The sequence below is a fragment of the Oratosquilla oratoria genome, chromosome 18 (genome assembly GCF_046742065.1).
Source record: "Oratosquilla oratoria isolate Oo_2021 chromosome 18, ASM4674206v1, whole genome shotgun sequence".
Classification (NCBI taxonomy): Eukaryota; Metazoa; Arthropoda; class Malacostraca; order Stomatopoda; family Squillidae; genus Oratosquilla; species Oratosquilla oratoria.
The window spans coordinates 61,646,019-61,668,910 of NC_134794.1; the positions used below are offsets into that span (position 1 = coordinate 61,646,019).

The 22,892-nt window shown below is 35.4% G+C and overlaps 1 protein-coding gene across 21 annotated transcripts in view; it reads right to left on the reverse strand.

Annotated features, from left to right (window-relative positions):
- Positions 1–22,892, reverse strand: part of mtd (TLD domain-containing protein mustard) — a 429,051-nt gene that overhangs the window by 51,180 nt on the left and 354,979 nt on the right. For 17 of the 21 annotated variants that reach the window (XM_076202235.1, XM_076202215.1, XM_076202220.1 and 14 more), the window contains 4 exons: positions 21,112–21,288; positions 18,918–19,111; positions 15,178–15,213; positions 56–218 (listed from right to left, as the gene is read on the reverse strand). In XM_076202235.1, the coding sequence (XP_076058350.1) occupies positions 56–218; positions 15,178–15,213; positions 18,918–19,111; positions 21,112–21,288 (570 nt within the window). Of the gene's footprint in view, positions 1–55; positions 219–5,693; positions 5,715–15,177; positions 15,214–18,917; positions 19,112–21,111; positions 21,289–22,892 lie in introns of all 21 variants that reach the window. The other 4 variants (XM_076202234.1, XM_076202218.1, XM_076202231.1 and 1 more) reach the window with 2 other exon arrangements.

Genomic DNA, 22,892 nt, shown 5'->3' on the forward strand with positions numbered 1-22,892 from the left:
CTTCCTCTCATTCACATATATCATCATCTAAAACAAAAATGAAGTTCCACTTCACCTGTGCCGAGGAATGCTGAACCAATATTCGGGGCGCATTCTCCTCTTGCCGTACGACATGATGGGTGTGGACTTGGGGATCTTCTTCCCAACAGGCTTGCCCATGCGAAGGCAAAGGTACAGGGGAGGGTCATCACAGGCTTGTGCAGGCTTAGGGATCAGCTCTGCCAGGAGTGAAGTCGAAATCAGAAAAAAAAAATGTAGCACAGGAGATCTTGTTTAATTTAAAGGAAGATTAGTTTACAAAAGGACTGGGAGAAAGAGTAGAACAGGCTAACCTGTGTGGTTGGGTCTATATACACTGTATATATATATATATATATATATATATATATATGAATATATATATACATATATATATATATATATATATATATATATATATATATGAATATAAACTAAAAAATGTGAAAAAGTATAGAAAAAATTCTCTGATTAAAAAGAACAAATGTACAAAAGATCTCAACATACCATATATACATACATATATCAAAAGGTTTTTTTCCTGCTTATAAGGAGGATGGGCTACTCAAGGCATACATCCACCTTTTATCCATCCTACATCCATCCAATACCCATTCATCGCTCCTTCTCTCTTAGCTCCACGTGGATGAAGGGTCATCCCTGTCCCCTGTCCACAGCTTAGGTCAGAGGCAATGCAGCAAGGTATAGCACCTCCACAGCAGGGCCCAATGATCAAAGCTGGTTTACCTTCACTGCTTCATCACATGGCAACCCTCCCCACTCATCCATTCCAGAATTTATAGAGTAGATAAGAAGAAATCCCTTTGGACCACAATTTCTCATCCATTCACAACTACTTTCCATCTCCACTCACACCTATTTCTTGCTCTCTCCCTTTCGTGCTCAACAGACATTTCTCTTGTGCCTAAGGCCACCTTCATCCCGTCCATCCATCTATCCATCCCATTTTTTGCTCTTTCCCTCCCTATCTATCTCTGTATTCCACACTCTTTTTGTTAGTCTTCATTCATCATTCTTTCCATATACCCAAATCATCCCATACATATTTCATACATACATATAGCAATAGGCCCTTTCACCCTTATAAGGAAGGTAGTCATCCCATATATATATATATATATATTTATATATATATATTCAAATATATATATATTTATATAAATATATATATATATATATATATATATATATATATATGTACAACACTGAATGGGTCCCAGTGATTAGAGATACATTTTAACAACCACAATGCACTTTAATTCTACGCCATCAAAGGCCAGTATGCTGAAATTGAAATGTGGTACTGCCCAGGACTCAAACCCGGCATCCTCATGACAAGTGCAATATTGACTTTCCAACTAGGCTATCAAGGGTTTTGATAGCCTAGTTGGAAAGTCACTGTTGCACTTGTCATGAGGATGCCGGGTTCAAGTCCTGGGCAGCAACACATTAAAATTTCAGCATGCTGGCCTTTGATGGCTTAGAATTAAAGTAAATAGTGGTTGTTAAAATATATATATATATATATATATATATATATATATATTTAACTATCTATATACATTTATATATATATATATATATATATTTATATATATATATAAATATATATATATATATATATTTATATATATATATATCATATATATCTATGCCAAATGAATTATGAAAGTCTGTTTCATAAAAGTTCAATATAAAAAGCTCTAATCATATTCAAGTTAACCAGTTTAATATATTTACTTTTTACATACAAAAAGCAAATACAGTAACTAATATCTAGAGGTGTCTAGAAGCTATATATCCTCCAATGAATTAACTTTTGCATGGCATTTGTAATAATAACTATATTAACAAAAATATTTTTAAATATGTAAATCATCTACAAATGTAGAAATATGCAAACATAATTTCATATCATCTCATATACACTTGGCTAAAAAATTGATATATGCAAATTACACATGAAATAGATAAGTCATGCCAATGAAAATCTAGTAAATGAAAATACTTTTCATATGATTCTGTACAGTGTGAATACATAAAACGTTCAACCTATTGTAACTTTCCAAAAAGGCATTGTTGGCCTAAGCACACTCACGGATCTATCAAACCCCCAAAACCAGAGAATCAGGGATGGGTGGATCTAGTTTCCTGGGTCCTCTTACAAAAAGGCCTAATCAAAACTTTGGGACAACTCCATCATCACCCACAGCTCTTCATCTCACACTTTCATTCCATTTCTTTCATTTCCTCCCTTTCCCCCTTATGCTCTATTCATTTATTTATTTATTTATTTATCTATTTATTTATTTATTTATTTTTTTTTTTTTTACTAACGCACCTCTGCCTAAGAAGGGAACTACCAGAGTACACATCGCTGGTAGGTATATCCTGCCCTAAATCCAAAAGAAAAGGCTAGACTAATTTTCAAGCCTCTCACTAAAATAAACTAAAACAAAAATATTTTTTCTTTCTACTTCTTTCATACTTCCCTTTAAGAACTTCCACTCCACTTCCTCATTTTCCCTTACATCTTTTCATACTCTTTGTCCCATTCCACTTCCCTTTTCTTCCTCCCCCTTCATCTTATTCCACCTTCCATCCCTCCTCCTCCTTTTCCTCCTCATCTTCTCTCTCTCCTTCATGAAGTAGCCAACTTTCAGGGTAGAAGGATAATGGAGCCACTTTCCTCACCACACACATACATGTATTTTTCCAGCCTTGGTGCCTCCCCTGACAAATGGAAGTTACTACCTTCTACATTATAACTGAGTTTCTAAGCCCATAAACCAAAAACATGAGGGATAGATGATGAGACCATTTTTCTCACCTTTTACATCAAAGAGCACCTGAACATAACATCATAACAATATAAACCACCAAACAATTCTTATCTAAATTCGTAACCTTAAAATTCCAATCCCTCATATCAAAATAATCCTTCCTTCTACCCCTTCCCTACCATGGGGATACCACACGGCCAATTGTGTCAGACATCACTAATAATTGTTGCATTGACTGGCAACAGTCTTCAAATTCTCCCATATATCTCTCTGGAAAAGAATTTTTGGACTGTTGTCTGTGTTGCAATAGTGTTAAATATTTCTATGTCACTGGCTTTTAGTATTACGAGGAAAGGAGCAGTTGTCAGTTGTCAGATTTTTTTGAAGAAAGATTGAGGAAATACAGTTGAAATTGACAGAGATCTTGGGCCTGGTTTGGAGGCTAAGTGTCAACCCCTTTAGAAGAAGAGTAGGTTGACAGGTTTCGAAGACAGGACTCCACCTGAAACCTGTTTTACAGGACCACTACTTGTGGGTACCTATCACTGGTCCTGTGTATGAAAAAAGGCTACAGGCAGTGAGGAAAATTATTATTATTATTATTATTATTATTATTATTATTATTATTTCTTTTTTTTTAAAGGGTCTCATAAACTATTCCCATAATGCTAAGTGGTGACTTCCAATCATGGAGAGGCATCAAAGCTGAAAGAGTAAAACAATCTATATGTGTACATACATATAAATATACACTTAGAATATAAATACATTAAAGATGTATAAATATAATAAATTATAAAGAGATTAAATGAAGAATCCAAACTAACACCAATTTATTCCCATATAAAGTTATTTCATACAAAATAGAATACCTCCAGAGAAGCATTTACATGCTAACAGGAATGAGCATTTCCAGTAAACACTGCAAGGTAAATATATATTTGAAGATGACATCATAACTTTATACTACCAAACATAAACATAAAATCTTATATATTTGCATACTTATTTTCTAAAACATTAAAAAAGTAGTATTCAGAGACTGGCTTAACCCCTTCTGTACTGGGCAATATTTATCTTTTCATTTTGATTGCTGCCAAGCTATTCTATTCAGTAAGGAAAAGGTTAAACCTATTTTAATTAACTCCTTCCATATCAGGCACAATTTTGTCCTTTTATTATGGTTGCTGTTTGGCAATTTTATTCATCTCCATGGCAACTCTTCAGTAGGGAAGGGATTAAGCATACAGAAAGCTGGTATAGCTGTAGTGCATCTTTACAACTCCACTAAAAGCATGCCAAGACAGAGCAATGTAGTGCACAGCAAAGATGTAAGAATTCTTAGAACTAAAGAAATTGCAGATGCTTCATCAATGCATAACTTGTAAAATATGGGATATTATTGGGAAAAGAAATGTATCACATTCTTTAGCATTTTAAATATAGTAAACATCCATGTCTATAACAAAAGTATAAATGACAAAGCAATGGGATAATGAAAAAAAAAAAAAAAAAAAAAAAAGTTAATAAGTGAGTACTATTTTGCTTAAGAGGCTCTGTAAAAACTACTAGGTATGCTTTTATCTTATTCTTCCATTCCAATTACTGTCTTCCAATGATAGGTACTGTAATGGAAGGAAAGGAAGAGGAAAAAAAAATAATAATAATATAATAATAATGAATATAATAACTATAATGAATATAATAAATATAAATATAAAAAATAATAATATAAAACCACGAATAAAAATAAATATGTCTGTCTCAGTGAAATCAACATTCTGTTTCCCAGTGAATTGAGAGGAAAGGCAGTATCAACTATATGAAATCCAAGACTAGTGTCTGAATTTACCCAATTTTAGTATACAGGAAAAGTGCTATGCTAATGAAGTCTTGTCTCTTACTCTTCAACTATCATAGCTAATTTCAAATTCATCATGTGATTCCAGTTTGGCTATATCATCTACACTATTCTGGGAGTTTATGTATCTCTATAGAAGAACCCTACCTCCAGCAAAGGGCATATTTCACTAAATTCCACACTACAAATTCCTATGTAAGGAGCACTGTCCTAGCCTTTTGAGAGGAGGGAGTTTTTGACATTAAACCATATCATCATCATCATCATCATCATCATATCACAGGAGAATATTTCTTCACATCTTTAAGATGTGTGGTGTTTTTTCAATTTGCTCCCATGACTATGATGCCCTCCCATCCCACATAGGAGATCCTCCCTGTAAACAATGGAGGGTGGCTACTTGTTTGTTAACATATATATTTCGAACAAATATTGATTACCACTATTCCTGTCAGAACCAACAAATCAATCTATTGTCCTGGTTCTCTCTTGCAGGTATATAACTTCCTCACCCTGTTAAATCTAATAATATAAAAAAAGAAAGAAGAAAAGAGAGAGAGAGAGAGAGAGAGAGACAGAACCTTAAAAGATGAAACATAGAGGAAGAAATAAAAATGACATTGAAAACAATTATAAATGCAATACAGAACTAAAGGATTATGTGCGTGGAGCAGGCCCGCAACTAGAATATGGGAAGAGGAAGAAAATAATAACCAGGGGAAGTTTTCACTTCATGTCAATGGGGAGACAAAATCTCCCCATGGTTTGAAGTAGGGGGTGGAAGTTGATAAGCTCCCTCCCACTTGTTGCAGGCCTGACATGGAGGCAATACAGGGAAACATAAGTGTAAATAGAAAGTAAGAAGAAGTGCAGTGGAGGATTCGCATGATAATATAATATAAATACTAATGTGTGGTGGGACTATGGAAAAAATGTGACAGGACACTGGCAGAAGTATATGACAGTGCGGTGGTGAAGGCAGCAATGCAGAGGAGTTTGGAAAGGAGTACCTTTACCCACACCGGAAGCACCTACGGAAGCACCAAAAGGGAGACACAGTATCATTGAGGCCCTCAGAGCAAACAAGTACATGGGGGCAGGAGGGAAGTATTAGCATACATAACAGAGGGAAAAGTGATAAGAGAGAGAGAGAGAAGATAAAATAAAAATAAATAATAACAGACAAATCACACATACCATGAGCTGCATTACATCCATACTAATGAAGAATATCAGTTGAAAACAACCATGAGAATTCACTACCCAAACAACATGTCACATCCACACATGAGTGTTGACAAATTCACACAAAAATACACTAGCACACATCATCAATACATTTCAACACAGTTTTCATCCAACAAAGTACAACATACCACATCAACTAAAACATCTGAAAAAGTTTAAACTATCCAATAGTGAGTGATGCAATTTTCATACGGTTTAAGCAGGAAGGAGTGAATGGGGTGAGTTTGATGGAAGTGAAAGGGGCAAGGAGGCAACCTATCTCATGCCTAGTCACCTTACGTTGTGGCCAATGCCAAATAAGTTGGATTTTTTTTTTTTTTAAACTGAAACAGAGAGACAATGGGTCAAACGAAGGCCTTTGTATTCCTGGTAGAGGATAGAGTCCTCATGGATTGGAAACAAAGGCTGAGGCAGCAACTTCTCCATGCACTTTGGTTTTAAGGGCCAAGATTCATAAGAATTCAAAGTACTTTATGTCAGTTCTGTCAAAAACTACCCTGTTCTTGATCATTTCTAGTAGAATGGTAAAACTATCAAGGAAAATTATAGTATTTTTCAATTCATATCTACTGCAACAAGAATTCAGAGTACGTCCATTTTATTACAAGTTCCTCCTTTATTACTCTATTATTGTTTAACCAATAGAAGTACATAGGAACAGTTCCTCTCAACTTATCTCAAATATTCTGCAAGAATACTCTAGTATCTACAGCAGTAAAAACTGGCAGATATGTAGCAAGGAAATATTTCTCTGGTGACCTAAAGTGAAAATTCTAAAGTTGCAGTTTTACCACAATAAGGCTATTTTAGATTTTATTCTGACTAATATTACACTATTTCATTCAACTGAGGACAGAATCTCATACTGAGGGGTGATGGCTATTTCAATTAACCCTATTACTGAAAATCCATGTGAACAAGTTGTATAGAAACATGGACTGGAGGTGAAGCTTTATTCCTGACGTTTCGTCTAACGAAACGTCAGAAATAAAGCTTCACCTCCAGTCAATGTTCCCTTAACCCTATTACTATGATGATGCCTTTACATTTATTGAGGTTTAGTGCTTACAGCCTCAGAATTTTCTGCAAGTCTGGCCTGTGCACTGGCAAGTAAAGGTAGATCATACAAGTATACAGGAGGTGACATAAATGGTGAAGCCAGGTCATAAAATCTATCAAGAAAAACTACTTTGATGAAGGAAATCTGTCTTGTGATGAGATTAAGTGAATAGAGATAATGTCTGTGCTGCTGGACATGAAAAATAAATAAATAAACAAAGGAATACATTAAAAGGGACAAATAATGTTCAATAAATTCCAGATAAAGAACAGGTTTCTCTTTTAACTCTTAGGAATAGGTAGTCTCTAAATTGACACTGCACTGGAAACTTATTAGGTGCCTTGAGTAAAATGTTCAAATCAAGACTGCTCCAAAGAAAGCCCCAAGTGAGAGAGAGAAGGCAGATATGGACCAATCATGCTATATGTTTAACCACTTCCATACGGTGACGTCTACATAGGCGTCATGAGGAGCAAGTGGGTACGCGAGGATGCCGATGTCGGCGTCTTGATTATATTTATTGTAGTTGTACCTGCGTGACCCCCATACTCTGTAAACTGGCTTCATCATATTTTCTATGGTTATCAAAATTCATGGGTGAAAGAGAGAATGAGCAATACAGCGGTGACTTTATTTTTTATAATGCGAGTATTATGATGCAACATCACACGTCTGGCAGCTAATGCTGCCCGCGAGATTTTGGCCCGGAGTGAAGGGGTTAATGTCAGACTGAGAGAACTATACTGAGATCTGTTAAGCTTCTACGTTAAGTCACTTAACCACTCCACCATCTCTCCCCCATCATGTTAACTTTCTTTAGTTCAGAGGCATTCAAGGGAGTAACTTTGGAGTTTTGGATTCAAATAAAGACTACAGCAAACAAAGAAACTGATGATAAGTGACTACATGAACTGTGTTGAATTTACAGAATACATGTATGGTATATGTATGACCATGTGTCAGTGGATAAGTTCTATGTATGTGTGTACATATGTATACATTTTCCATCAATTCTTTTGCTGAAGTTGTACTCATATGGATACATATATACACATGTGTACATATGTATGCATATTTACCTAATTGTAGTGTAGAGGAAAGGAGCAAAGCTTGTTCAGTCCTGTCTCCTATTCTCTAATCTTTTATCAAACCTAGCCTCAAATTCATGAACAGTTCCAACTTAAACTTACATCCTTGATTTCTAATTATCATGTTATCATATGTGTGTATTTACCTAGTTGTATTTACCTAGATGTATTTTGCGGGAAGGGGAGCTATGCTCGTGGTGTCCCGCCTTTGTATCTCGCAGTGTCTAGTGTGTGTGTGTGTATTTACCTAGTTGTATTATATGGGAAGAGAGCTATGCTCATAGTGACCCGCTATTGTATCTTTCAGCATGCAGTTTTTTATCTTAGAGTCTTGTATTGTTTTTGCACTCACTGTTTTCTCATTCAGTTTGTTCCAGATATCTATCACTCTGTGTGGGATGCTATTCTTTTTCAGATCTCTTCTATAACTATCTTTTTTAACTTTATTTTCGTGTCCTCTTGTTTTTCTTTTTTCCCACTTTAGTAATTCTATAGATGGTTAGTGGATCTCCTTTTTCTCTTCTTTGTTCCAGGGTTGGTAGTTCGAGTTTGTCCAATCTTTGTTTGTATGTCAATTTGGAGAGTATTGGTGCCATCTTTGTCGTTGCTCTTTGAATTCTTTCTAATTTCTTTATTGTTCTTTTTAGTACTTGGTGTCCATAGTGTTGCAGCATACTCCAATATTGGTCTTATCAATGTAACTAATATTTTCTTTACTATTTCTTCATCCATGTAGTCAAAGGCCATTTTCATTTATCTTAATAAATTTAAAGATTCTCTGACTATTTTGTTGATATGTTTGTTTGGTGCCATGTCATTGGTGATAGTTACTCCTAGATCCCTTTCTGAGTTGACTTTTTAACTTTCTTTGTACTAATTTTATATTGACCCAATATTCTATTTATACTTTTTCCAAATTCCATTATACTACATTTCTTGATGTTGAAGTTCACTTCACACTTTTGACTCCATTCCCAGACTTTATCCAGGTCTTTTTGTTGATGCCCTTATTTCCTTATTGTAGTGTTCCCTTATTTCCTTCTGTGTCACAGCTATTCATGGGGGGGGGGGATCTTTCTGTCCTTCCCACTTTTGTGAGTTTTCAATTGTGAATACAGATTTAAAATATTTGTTCATAATTTTAGCCATTTCTACATCTTCTATATACAGTATTCATCATTCCCTTGATGCAGTTTCACTATTTCTTGTTTATCTTTTAGTTTACCATTCACATACCTGTAGAATAGTTTAGGTTGGTCCTGTGGTAATTGTTGTTACGGGAATGGCATTGTTTACTTGAGCTACGGCAATTTCCCGAAAGCTTGTTTAATTTTTGAATCGGGAACCTTTCCTGTAACTTCGTACCACACTATCGTAATTTTAATTAATATATTATTAAACTCCCCTCCCTATTTATCATTTATTTAAGCCTATGTTGTAATTTTGATTAACAAATCGGGAACTTGAGAACTTATTTGAAGTATCAGTTGTCCCGTGACTTCGAAGCCATTTTGAAGGCTCGTAAGAATTCCAGCCGAACGAGACTAAGTTTAGTTAACTGAACGCCAGACAAGCTTCAACTCTGGTACCAGAAGGACAAACCTCAGCAAAGGATTTCTACAATTACATCGAAGCCTCAAGAATACTTTCAGTTCCGACGATTAGTTAGAGAACTCAAGCAGGTAAGTTCTCTAACGTTCGCAGTTTGTAGTCAATTAATTACAACAATACTAAAAGTCCTTGCATTTTTCTATTATGTCTTTTTCATAGTTTCTCTTTTCTTCTCTGCATATTTTCATATATTCATTTCTTAGTTTGATATATATTTGCCACTTACTCATTTTTTTTTATTTTATTTTTTCTATCTTTTCCAAACTTTGTCTCTTCTATCACTACATTTTCTGTTGTACCAGCACTTAATGTACACTCTTGTTTCAGCTTTGGTATGTAGTTGTCTATTCCCTCTTTATAATTCTCTTTAATATGTTCCATTTCTCTTTCATCTTTGTTTCTTCATTTAAGAAGTTTTCCCAGTTTACATTTTGAAAGAATTTTCTAAATTTCTCAAAATCAATTTTGCTGTACATTAGTCTTCCTTTTCTATGCTTCTCATTTCTTCTCAAATAAATTTGTTCTTTTAGTTCTTCCCAATTAGTGTCTTGTATTCCATTTTATCCACAATTTCAGGTTCTGATGTAAATATTAATCTAGTCTTGATGGTTCTTTTGTCTATATCTGGTATTTTCCTTAACCCACTGAGTCATTGTGTATTCAATGGTCATATCCAGTAGTATATTTCCCCAAAGGTCCTCTCCACCTTTCAGTGTCATTTCTTCCCAACATATTTCTTTTGTGTTAAAGTTACCCATAGTTACTATGATTTTATGCCTTTTCCTTTTTGGCTACCTCCCTTGTAAGGGGGAAAAAGCTTTAGTGTATGTATGTATGTAAAAACAAATCAAGTTTGTTGCACATGATCTTCCCTGTCTAAAACCAAATTGTTTTGGATTTAGTATATTGTTCTCCAGATGTTTAGTCCATCTACTTTTGATGACTTTTTCACAAATTTTAGCTATTGTACTTGTAAGGGAGCTCGGTCTACAGTTTGTTGGGTCTTCCTTTTCTCCCCTTTTATATATTGGCATAATATTGACATTTTTCCAGTCTTGTGGTATTTTTTCTTCTTTGCGTGAGCAATCTATTGTGTATTTTGTCCATTAGTTCATCTATACATTCTTTTAGAATCCATTTTGCAATTTCGTCCTGGCCGTGTGATTTTTCTGACATCAAGGTTAATTATTTAGTCCCTTATTTCTTTCTGTCACAATTATTTCTTTCATTGGGGGGGTCTTTCTCCCTTTTCTTCATCCCAATTTTGTGTATCTTATTTTGTGAATACACATTTGAAATATATATATTTTTTTTATTATAGGTTTATTCAACAATATTAAATACAATTAGACATACATATATACATTTTTTTTTTTTTTTTTTTTTTTTTTTACAAAATTGGTAGTTGAAAAGGGAGAGCGAGAAGCAAAGCTTATGGGGAGTTGCTCTCCCTTAAGGAAAAAAATTATTTTTATTTATTTATTTTTGTTACTCCGATATTTCTCATTTTATGCATAATTCCTAAAGTTTTGGATATCTTATTTATCACGTGATTTATATGATGTTTCCAATTAAGTTGATCGTCTAAATACACGCCTAGGAATTTACTGACGGACGCTTTTTCAATAATTTCGTTGTTTATTTTGATTGGCTTAGTACTTTCATTATTTTTGGTTTACAATTTCAGCTATTTCTATATCTTCTCTATATTCTGTATTCCCTTGATGTAGTTTTCACTATTTCACAAATTTTGGCTATGGTACTTGTAAAGGAAACTGATTTGTAATTTGTTGGGTCTTCCTTGTTTCCTCCTTTATATTTTGGTATGATGCTGGCCTTTTTCCAGTCTTGTTATTTTTCCTTCCTGCAAACATCTTATTATATCTTTTGCCCACCAATTCTTCTATGCACTCCTTTAGTATCCAGTTTGCAATTCCATCCAGGCTGTGCAATTTTCTGACATCAAGACTTGCTATTTGGTCCCTTATTTGTGTTGCTATTTCCCCCACAGGAGGGAATCTCACTTCTTGCCTTGCCCTTCATCCCAGTGCCACACTTTTTCTCTAGTGAAAACAGACTTGAAATGTTTGCTCATGGCCTTAGCCATTTCTATATCTTCTGTGTATTCCATGTTCCCTTGGCACAGTTTCTCTATTTCTTGCTTGTTTTTCAATTTCCCATTCACATATCTATATAATAGTTTTGGTTGAACCTTACATTTTTCTATTATGTCTTTTTCATAATTTATTTTTTCTTCCCTATGTATTTTTACATATTCATTCCTTTCACTGATATATATTTGTCACTTTCTAGGATTTTTTTTTTCATCTTTTCCATGCTTTAACTCTCTCTCTTTTTTTGCCTCACTACACCTTCTGTTAAACCAACACTTTAATATATTCCTTTTCCTGTTTTTGTCTTGATCCATATTAATCCATCTCTTCATTATAGATTTTCATCAGAAACTTCCATTTTTCTTCTTCTCGCATTTCTTTATTGTAGAAAATTTCCCAGCTCGCTTCTTGAAAAAAATTCTTAAATTTCACAAAGTCTGTTTAACTATATACCAGCTTCTCTTTTCTGTATTTCTCATTTATCTCCATATATATTTTGTCCTTTAGTTCTAGTTCAAATAATATGTGGTCACTCTTACCAATTGGTGTATTGTATTCAATTTTATGAACAATTTCAGGTTCTGACATAAAGAACAAATCAACTCTCAACGGTTCTTCATTATTTCTATATCTGGTGTTTTCCTTTACCCATTGTGTCATTGTATATTCCATAGTCATGTCAAGTAATAAATTTCCCCATAACTCCTCTCCACCTTTCACTGTAATCTCCCAACAGATTTTTTTGCAGTTAAAATCTCTCATAGGTATCACATTTCCTCCATCTTTCCTCACCCCATTTAATGAAATCCTTGTATCTTCTAACATTTTTGAGTAATCTCTCTCTCTCTCTCTCCAAGAAACCATTTTTGGGGAGACAAATCACCACAAACACTCTCTTTTTCATGTCATTATCTTTAACTCTTATTGTGATCATTTCCACACTGTTCACTCCATTTGTAATCTTCATCACATTTAGATTTTTCTTAGCCAAGTACATAACTCCTCCACCCAGTTTTTCCTCTCTTTTTCTAAGCCAGTGATTATATAATCCATTTCCAACACCGTTAAGTGATTGTAGACCCCTTAATTTTGCCTCTACAATTGTGTAATTACCTAGTTGTATTATATGGGAAGGAAGCTATGATCATGGTGACCCGTCTATGTATCTTTCAGCATCAAGTTTTTTCTTAAAATCTTGAATAGTGTTTCCACACACTGTTTCTTTATCTAAATTAATCCAGGTATCCAGCACTCTGTGTGGGAAGTTATTTTTTTCAGATCTCTTCTATTGTTATCCTTTTTGAGTTTCTTTTCGTGTCCTTTTGTTTTTTCATTGTCCCATTTTAGTAAATCATTCCTATCATGATTCTATATAATCAGTAGATCTCCTCTTTCTCTTCTATGTTCCAGTGTCGGTAATTCCAATCTGGATAGTCTTTGTTCATATGTTAATTTGAAAAGAGCTGGTGCCAACTTTGTCGCTGCTCTGTATTTTTTCTAATTTCTTTATATTCTTTTTAGTACTGGGTGTCCATAATGTTGCTGCGTATTCCAGTTTTGGTCTTATTAATGTAACTAATGCTTTTTCAACAATTTCTTCATCTAGTCAAATGCCACTTTCATTGACCTTAATAGGATGAAGGCTTCTCTGACTATTTTGCTGATATGTTTGTCTAGTGTCATGTCTTTGCTAATAATTACTCCAAGGTCTCTTTCCAAGCTCACTTTTTTTTTACTTTTTCACCAATCTTATAATTTTTTTATATTCTGTTTTTACTTTTTCCAATCTCCATTATACAACATTTCTTGATATTTGTTCACTTCCTACTTTTGAGTCCATTTCCAGATTTTGTCCAGGTTTGACTGTAATGATTCCCAATCCTCCTCTATTCTTACTTTCTTTAGTATTTTTGCATCATCTGTGAAGAAATTCATATAACACTCTACTCCTTCATCCATGTCATTTATATGAATGGCAAACACGACTGGAGCCAGCACCGTCCCTTGTGGGACATCACTTATCATTTCTTCCCATTTTGAGTATTTATCTCTAATTACTACCCTCATTTTTCTCCCAGTCAGGAAGTCTTCCATCCACTCCAATAATTTTCCTCTGATGCCATCTATTGATTCTAATTTTCTTATCAATTTCTTGTGTGGTACCTTATCAAATACTTTTTGTAGGTCTAGATAGGCACAGTCTGCCCATCCATCCCTCTCTTGTATTATTTCTATTAGTCTCAAATAGAAGTAGATCAGGTTTGCTGTACATGATCTTCCTTGTCAAAATCCAAATTGATTTGGATTCAGTATAGTTTTTTCTTCCAGATGTCTGTGTGTGTGTATTTAAAAAAAAAAAATAAAAAAAATCTGTATGTGCTTTAGAAGATAAAGAGGTTGAAAAAAATCCTGAAGTAGAGTCAGTCCCAAAAAATGTGCATAATATTTTCTGGAGACAGCAATCTTCTGACTACCTTCAGGAGATATGCCTTGAACTTGAGTCTTTTTGCTATCAGTGACAGTGTGATGAAATGATGTGATAAGATGCTAGACAAACTTTTGTGAGCAGCTATAATTTCTGTATCCGCCTATACAGGGTTATTGTAAAGTCCCTGAGCAAATGTTAAGTGAACTTTTGCAGTTTTACTCCAACTACATCCAATCATAAACAAAATACAGCAAAGCATATGTATTTACAGATGCACACAAGAGTTTATGTGTATTTTTAATGAAAAACACAGTCGCATGTGTGTACTGTTCTTAAACGTATTTTGTACACATTTAAAGTGCAAACCTCCACTGCTGACAGATTTGGAAAAACCAAGATTGAAGAGAAGTCCACAAACCACACTGAACTGGAAACAACTCAACCATGCATGTACATCACAGCACACCGAACTGTTTGGAACCTTTTCACATCCAAGGGGTCATCCTACTGGGTACTGGTTTCTATTTACTGATACACTGGTCATGTCTACTTAAAATATCCAAACATCAACCAATGTCTTACTGAATGTTAGTAGCAACACTAAAAGTAATTTTGTGGTCACTTCATTCAACATTAATATCAAATCAGGAGAAATTAAAGATTGCAGATGAAATATTACATCACCATAATTCAATTTTCCTTAATGTTTTTTCAATGAGAATGTGATAATTTAATAGAGAGGGCTTTTTGTTTAAAAAGAGCATTGCAAAAGATGCAAGGTGTAACATAATAAATAACAGTGGAGTCACAAAATTTTCAGGGGATTCTGCTTTCGATACCCCAGTAGGTGACCCCTGCAAGACATGTAAACAGCACTGGTATAATACAAGGGCTGAGGTCCTCCTCATTGCTGCACAAAAAACCATGACAACCACCGGAACCTACCCAGCTGGTGGAGGGAAGGGAAGTGTGGAGCCAGGACTTGAAGAGAAGGCAATGTGTTAGTGTTAGTGGTTGTCTGGGTTCACAGTACCTGCAATACTGATCCATTCAAACTCATAAAACTACCAACCAGAATGCACCATCACTGAATACACAACCTCTCAGTGAACATCAAACTTATAAACTATGTTAATGTGCAAAAGCAACACACTCCATCCAACGTTAGACATTAATCAGCCATTCAACTGGAGACATACATCTATACATAAAAGCTGGTCACATATTCCTTTCTTCCCTTCAATTTCCTTATGTATGTAAATCTGACCATATATTTTTCTTCTCCCACTTTTCCAGCCATATGATAAAGTGTGACTAATTCCAACAGTCCAACTGTTGTAGCAGATATTTCCTTTTAACACGAAGTGTATTCTGTCATAACAACAAATCCAGAGAACTGAATCTCTCTAGAAAAATTATCTTAAATGTTATTCTGACTGAGTGAAAACTACACAGTTCCTGGTATCATCACTGAGTACATATCTTTTCATTCAAGTTATGATGGACTTGTGTCTCATATCCTCAGTAATACTACTTCACACAGATCTATCAACTCTACTTCCCAACATATAACTTTTTGCAGCATGTGCAGTGTGCTGGCCATTCAGTGGGCAGTGAACAACACTTTGACATTATTTAAGTACTTAAGCAATGGCTGTAAAGCCTCCAGCCTAGGGGCTACTTCTCACATGAATGAAATTGTCTGACATTCCCCAGAACAAGATGCATAAAGGATACCACTAGTTTGATGGGCCTAATCTAACTTATAACCCTGAGGTCAATCTTTTCAGCTGAAGTAATTAAGTACTCCAAACATCTTCCAACAATGATAAACCACTTTCATTCCTCACTCTATCTACTCTTGTAACACCTACAATACTTCTAAAACACTGTCTTCATTTTGGCCTTCCTCAAATTCGATGTCTTTGCTCCATACAGCATCACAATTGCAATCATTCTCTCATGCAACCTTCCCTGCATTCATCCCCAAATACCTGTTTTCCATAACAGTTTCATCCCCCCCCCCTCCCCAAGGCACTTACTTGTTTCCTTTATTCTATAACTCACCTCCACCTCCACTCCTTCATTCATTGCCATATATGACCCTAAATACCTAAATCTCTCCAGTTCCTCCAGTCTCCCTTCAAATTCACATCTAAACCACCACCATCATCACTTCTTATACACCTCCCTATCATTATCTATATATCCATATACCAAGAACTTTTTCCTCCCTTATAAGAGAGATAGTGAAGTCAGGCATGTACCTATTCCCGCCCATTCCACTCCCATCCATTTCCCTTTCCCCTGACCCTCCCTATCAATTATAACTATTTTCCTTCCAGTTCTTTTACACAAGAACTGATAACAGATGGTGATTGTTCCCCTTCCTCCTCCTCACATTGGCTGGTGGTACACAGGAATTAAAAGTTCGTTTCCAGAAAGAACAATGGAGGAATTGACTTATTGCTGGATAACACAGCACAGAAGGGAGAAATTCGCTAGTAACAACGACATCAATCTGATAATTTTTTATGACAGTCGCATGCAGGATTCGAACCCACTGCTTTTGGCCACCTGTAAGATCACCTTCACAGAGCCTTGTAGTGGGCTAAGGCTCTGTGAATGTGATCTTACGGGTGGCCGAAAGCAGTGGGTTCGAATCCTGCATACAACTGTCATAAAGAATTATCGGACAGCACTGAAGGTTTCCAATCAATGAAACCTGAGGCAACAGGTTCTATTATTATCTTTTTTGTACCAAAAACTATTCATCCTCTTATTCTGGCTGTTGCAAGGCTACTTTAATCACCTCTGCAACACCCCTTCAGTAAAATAATACAGTAGAAAAAAAATCTATATAAATCAATCCCTTCCACAGGTTACTTAACCTTTTATCATAATTGCTACTGAACTTTTGTTCTTCTCTGTGATACCCTTTGGTTAAGAAAAGGTTAAGTACACTTTAACCTAGACTTTACACACTCCAACCCTAGTCTCACACACACACAAACCTGGACCCCAAGTAATCCCACACAAACCTGGAGTCCATGCACTCCAACTCTAATAACACGCATACAGACTTCATACACTTCAAGCTGCCTATGAGTGTCCAATGGACACATTCCATGTCTGACTCTATAAATCAAGATTGTTATGCACCCCAGTATCAAATCCATGCCCTTTGATGATGAATACATCATGCACTCTGACAACCCGTCATGCACTCCAATTCCAAAAATCATGCATTACGATGCTAACTTCCTGAACTTGTCCTTGTGAACCCTCCTCTAATCCTAGCTGGCTCAACTACTGCAGGACAGGTGGGTAGATTAATGAAAGTCCTCCCTCCCTACATCACCTGAAGCAACACTCAACAGCAGCAGTGTAGCATGTTCACCACGTGCAATTTACATACACCAACTGTGTGACATGTTCATGAGTTGTACAAATGAAGCAGGGGTATAGTAAATGCACTTGGTGTAAAAGTACACCTTAAGGTTAGCAAATATACACTATTATACAAGAAAATTTGTAGTGTATAAAAATGTGTTCCCTATCTAAACAAATGCCTAAATTATCAATAAACCTTCTATATTGTATGTACACCAAATGTATATGCACAACTTTCAAATAAAACACCTGGGATAAACAGTTATTAAAAAAAAAAAACAAAAAAAAAAAAAACTTTCAGTCATACATGTAAGTCCTACAATCACAACTTTGGCATCCTACACTCATACACCTTTCTCCTTTGATTATGTATGTACACAGGATATTCATATTATTTTTTCTGGCCTTTGAAAGCTCTACTCCTCAGAGCTGCAGGTCTCCAGTATGCAAGACCTGAGGCAATGGATTGACTGACTGATTATATTTAATTCAGCTGAGAAACCTCCATTAATGAAAGGAATCAAAAAACATTTGACTAAAGACAGCAATAACCCTTTAGAATTCTGTTCTAGCTAATGGTAGACAATCTCATTCCACTAGGAGAAATCCCCAATCCTCAAAAGGCTGGAAACTTTTCTTCCCTTCCTACTTCCCTAACCAAGAAATGTCAACAAACTGAATATGAAATGGCAGCATGCGGGATATGTGCAATCCACAAATCTAATATTTCTCATCCTTTTGAAGCATAAATGACACCATTAGATGAATGCTGCAGGCTTTCAATATTTCTCTACACACAATACTTAATTCAAAAATATATTCATATATGCCCACACCTATACTACTGCGTACCTGTGCACACAACAGATACACTCACATACGTGAACATACATGCATGCACAAATACACACACATGCAAAAATGTACATACATGCACACACACACACATACAACCACACAGACACACACACACACATAATACACACACATACACACAAAATCCTCAGCTCATAATCAATGGGTCCTTTCACTTGCATTAGATTTAATCTTTATCATCAGTCAGAATACACAATAAACATTTCATGAAGTTAATATAAATACCTAACAACAGCAAACTTAACACCTGGAAAACAACTGCATCAAAAATAACTGCCATGCCTTTTAGTTTTAACATACAATCAATTTATTAATGTTGAAAGTTCATAAAACTGACATGTCATTAAAGAAGGAAAGGAAAGAATGGGAGCTATTTGATCCAGACAAGATGAAGCAATTGGTGAAAGAAAACTTACTGTCAAAAGATGCAAAGAGCTCCGGCATGTCATCAACGCTGACCATCGACTTCAGACCAAACCTGGGGCCTTCCTTGAACTGCAATTGCTTCTCACTCTGTTGTTGCTGCTGCTGCTGTTGCTGCTGCTGTGGTTGGGGTTGACTTTGAGGTTGGGTCTGAGTCTGGGGTTGTGACTGTGTCTGTGAATGTCCCCTAGTGGAAGAATTAAATCTGCATTAAACTTATGATGCATTCATTTCCCCCAATAATTCCACTTCAAACATTAATTCCCAGCTTCAAAGTCCTTCATGTTGAGGAACCATCCTACCCCCTCTGAAAGTGGGAGTTCAAGACTTTTAACTGAACTGAATAAAAATGACATTACTCATTTTCATTCAATTTCCTCAATACAAGGTTTTACCCTAAGCTGAATAAAATTGTCTGTCACCAGTCAGAACAAAATATCAAACATATCATCCCAGTATACACATACTAAAGGATCTTTTCCCCTTTAAAATGTGGTGGCTAAGTCAAGGTAACACAGAAAGAAATGAGAGACCAAATAAAAAACCTAGATGTTAGGAAATCGCATGGACTGGATGGAATTGCAAATTGGATACTGAAAGAGTAACTGACAGACAAATTATACAAGATAATAGACTTTTCACTCAAAGAAGGAAAGGTACTGCAAGACTGGAAAGATGCAAACATAGTACCAATATATAAAGGAGGAAACAAAGAAGATCCTACAAACTTCAGATCAGTATCCCTTACAAGCATAATATGCGAAAAAGTTATCAGAAACAAATGGATCAAACACTTGAAAGAAAATGAAATATTAAACCCTAAACAATTTGGCTTTAGAAGTGGAAGATCGTGTACCACAAACTTAATATGCTTTTACTCGAGATTAAATGAGATAATACAAGAAAGAGATGGCTGGGCAGACTACGCCTTCTTGGACTTGCTGAAGGCTTTTCACAAAGTACCACATAAAAAGTCAATAAGAAAAAATTGAAATAATAGGAGGAGTACAAGGTAAGCTACTGGAATGGATGAGGGATTTCTTAAGTGGGAGAAAAAAGAGAGTGGTACTTAGAGACAAAAATTCGAACCAAGAAGATGAGATAAGTGGTGTCCCACAAGGCTCTGTATTGGCTCCTTCAATGTTTGCCATATATATATATAAATGATATGGATGTGGGATTGAATTGTTACATGAACTTCTTTGCTGATGATGCCAAATTACTCAAGAGAGTAAGCACAGAAGAAGATTGTAGATCACTACAAGAAGACCTGGACAAAATATGGAAATGGAGTCAGAGATGTGAAATGAACTTTAACAATAAGAAATGTAGCATAATGGAATTTGGAAAAAGTAAAAATAGAATATCGGGTCAATATAAAATTGGAAACAAGGAAGTCAAAAAAGTCGATTCTGAAAGGGACCTGGAAGTGATTATCTCAAGTGACTTGACACCTGATAAACATGTCAATAAATTAATTGGAGAGTTTTATAACTTATTAAGATCAATGAAAGTGGCCTTCGACTACATGGATGAAGAAATGGTAAAGAAAATAGTGGTTACACTAATAAGACCTAAACTAGAATATGCTGCAACACTATGGGCACCTAGCACGAAAAAAAAGTAAGAAAATTAGAAAGGATTCAAAGAGCAGCGACAAAAATGGCACCTACACTATCAAATTTGACATATGAACAAAGATTGAAGAAATTACATCTATCAACGCTGGAACAGAGAAGAGAAAGAGGTGATTTTTTTACCATTTACAGAATTATGAAAGGGATGGAAATTCTTGATAGAGACGACTTATTAAAATGGGACAGAAGAGAAACAAGAGGACATGAAAAGAAGCTAAAGAAGGACAGTTACAGAGGAGATTTGAAAAAGAATAGCTTCCCACATAGAGTGATTGATGTCTGGAACAAACTAAATGGAGAAACAGTGAGTGCCTAAACTATACAAGATTTTAGGAATAAACTGGATGCAGAGAGATACGAAAATGGGTCACCACGAGCATAGCTCTCGTCCCATAAAACACAACTAGGTAAATATCCATTCTTTCCATAACAACAACAACAACGATAATATTAATAGTAATACTAATACCTTGAAGGATAACCAGAGGCAAATACTCATTAGAGGCCCCTCAATGAATCATGCTGCAATATAGATGAGATCTATAATTACCCCTGATTTCCTGTTGTATTAGTTGCTGCTTCCATAGCAACTCCTGCTGTGTTGACAACCATATTTGCACCACTACTGACAATATTGGCACCACTGTTCACAATAGTGGCACCCGTGGAAACAATGGAGCTTGTCAAGTTAGCTGCTGGTCGACGTGCAAAGTCCAAGGACGGTCGTCTGCAAAGTGAGACTTATACCTAGTAACACAACAGAATGTACATTATAGGCCATGTAATACCTTGTATTACACATGATAACTTGCACTATATACTGAAAGTTCACTAACAGTAGGTACAATTTTACTATAAAATAATGTAATCATATATAACCACTCAAATAATTACACATAAGCAAAATCTTAATGCAATGTTCTTTTCACCAATGTACTTTAAGAAATATTGAATTATGAATACTAAGTCACTCAAGGGCCAATTGATAAGTGATAAACTGAATTAATCTTAAAAATATTATTTACTAGAATGCTAATAGCCAGAAATAATGGATACATATTAAATTGAAAAATAAAATATTAATAGACAAGTTTGACATAATCAAATACTTCAATGGGTAAAACCTTTCATAACTTACGAAATAAAATCTTTCACTTTATTGTATAACCTAATCCTTATGCTTTACCACAATATGACCTAATTCTTTGCACAAAAGCAACAACATTCCAATTCTTAGTTGCTGCTCTCTTATTGTAGTTGCCCTTGAAAAAAGTTATAGAAAAAATAGAAGAGTGTAAGCAACACAGACTTCTGTCTGGACAAACACAAATTTAACATAACACAGCATCTAGGTGCCATCTGCAACATATGAAACATTGATACATTACACTCAAAAACAAATACATTGGATGAGGTTATGTAATCATGGAGTATTTAGGGCATGCACAACTCAGCACATGAATTTGAGGCCAGGTATGATGAATAGGAGAGAAGACGGGACCCCATGAGTGTTGATCCTTATCTGTATGCTACAATTAGATAAACACAATCAGGTACATACAAGTACAGCAAAATCAAATACCTGTACATTACTTTCACAGCCCTTAAGTGAGGTAAAGACTAGGATACAGAGTGTAAAAATTGTACCATTAATAGTGATATACTTGTTTACTGAGCAACTTCAAGTAAAGGAGAAAATGTAATGATATGGTTTAACGTCACACACTACCCCCTATTGGGAGGCTAGGATGGTGCCCCTCAAAGAGGGCTTTGTAGCATGGAATTTAATGAACCATGCCCTTGGTTCAACTTCGCTGGTGGCAGGATTCGAACCGCCCTCACCTCGACCTTCGCCGCAAGTAACGACGCCCTAACCCGCTCAGCCAGTGAGCTTTCAACATAAAAAAAAGAGGTGGGGGACATTGTTTTCATGAGACCAATCAAACAGGTTAACTTTTCACTAAGGATATGAAATGTTTAGTTTTTTTACTGAGGAAAGGGACCCATCATTGGCAACATCCTTTAACTTTTAGTAGGTCACATATAGTCAATCATGTACAGTACACTATTATATCTAAACTGTTGGGCATTACAGGGAAGTAAAGAAATACTTTTTTATACAAATAACTATAATAGTCCAATTCAAAAGTAGTGAATATAATGCTTTAGCATTTACATTAATTTTCTCCTCTATCTAAAACTGCCAGTAACATATATATCTTTTGTGTCTGTTCGTGCCTGAACACTTTTTCCATGCCATACAGTACATGGGTATACATATAGCCTGGCAAGCTTTTAAGTTGAATGCTATGTGGTTTCATAAAACATTCA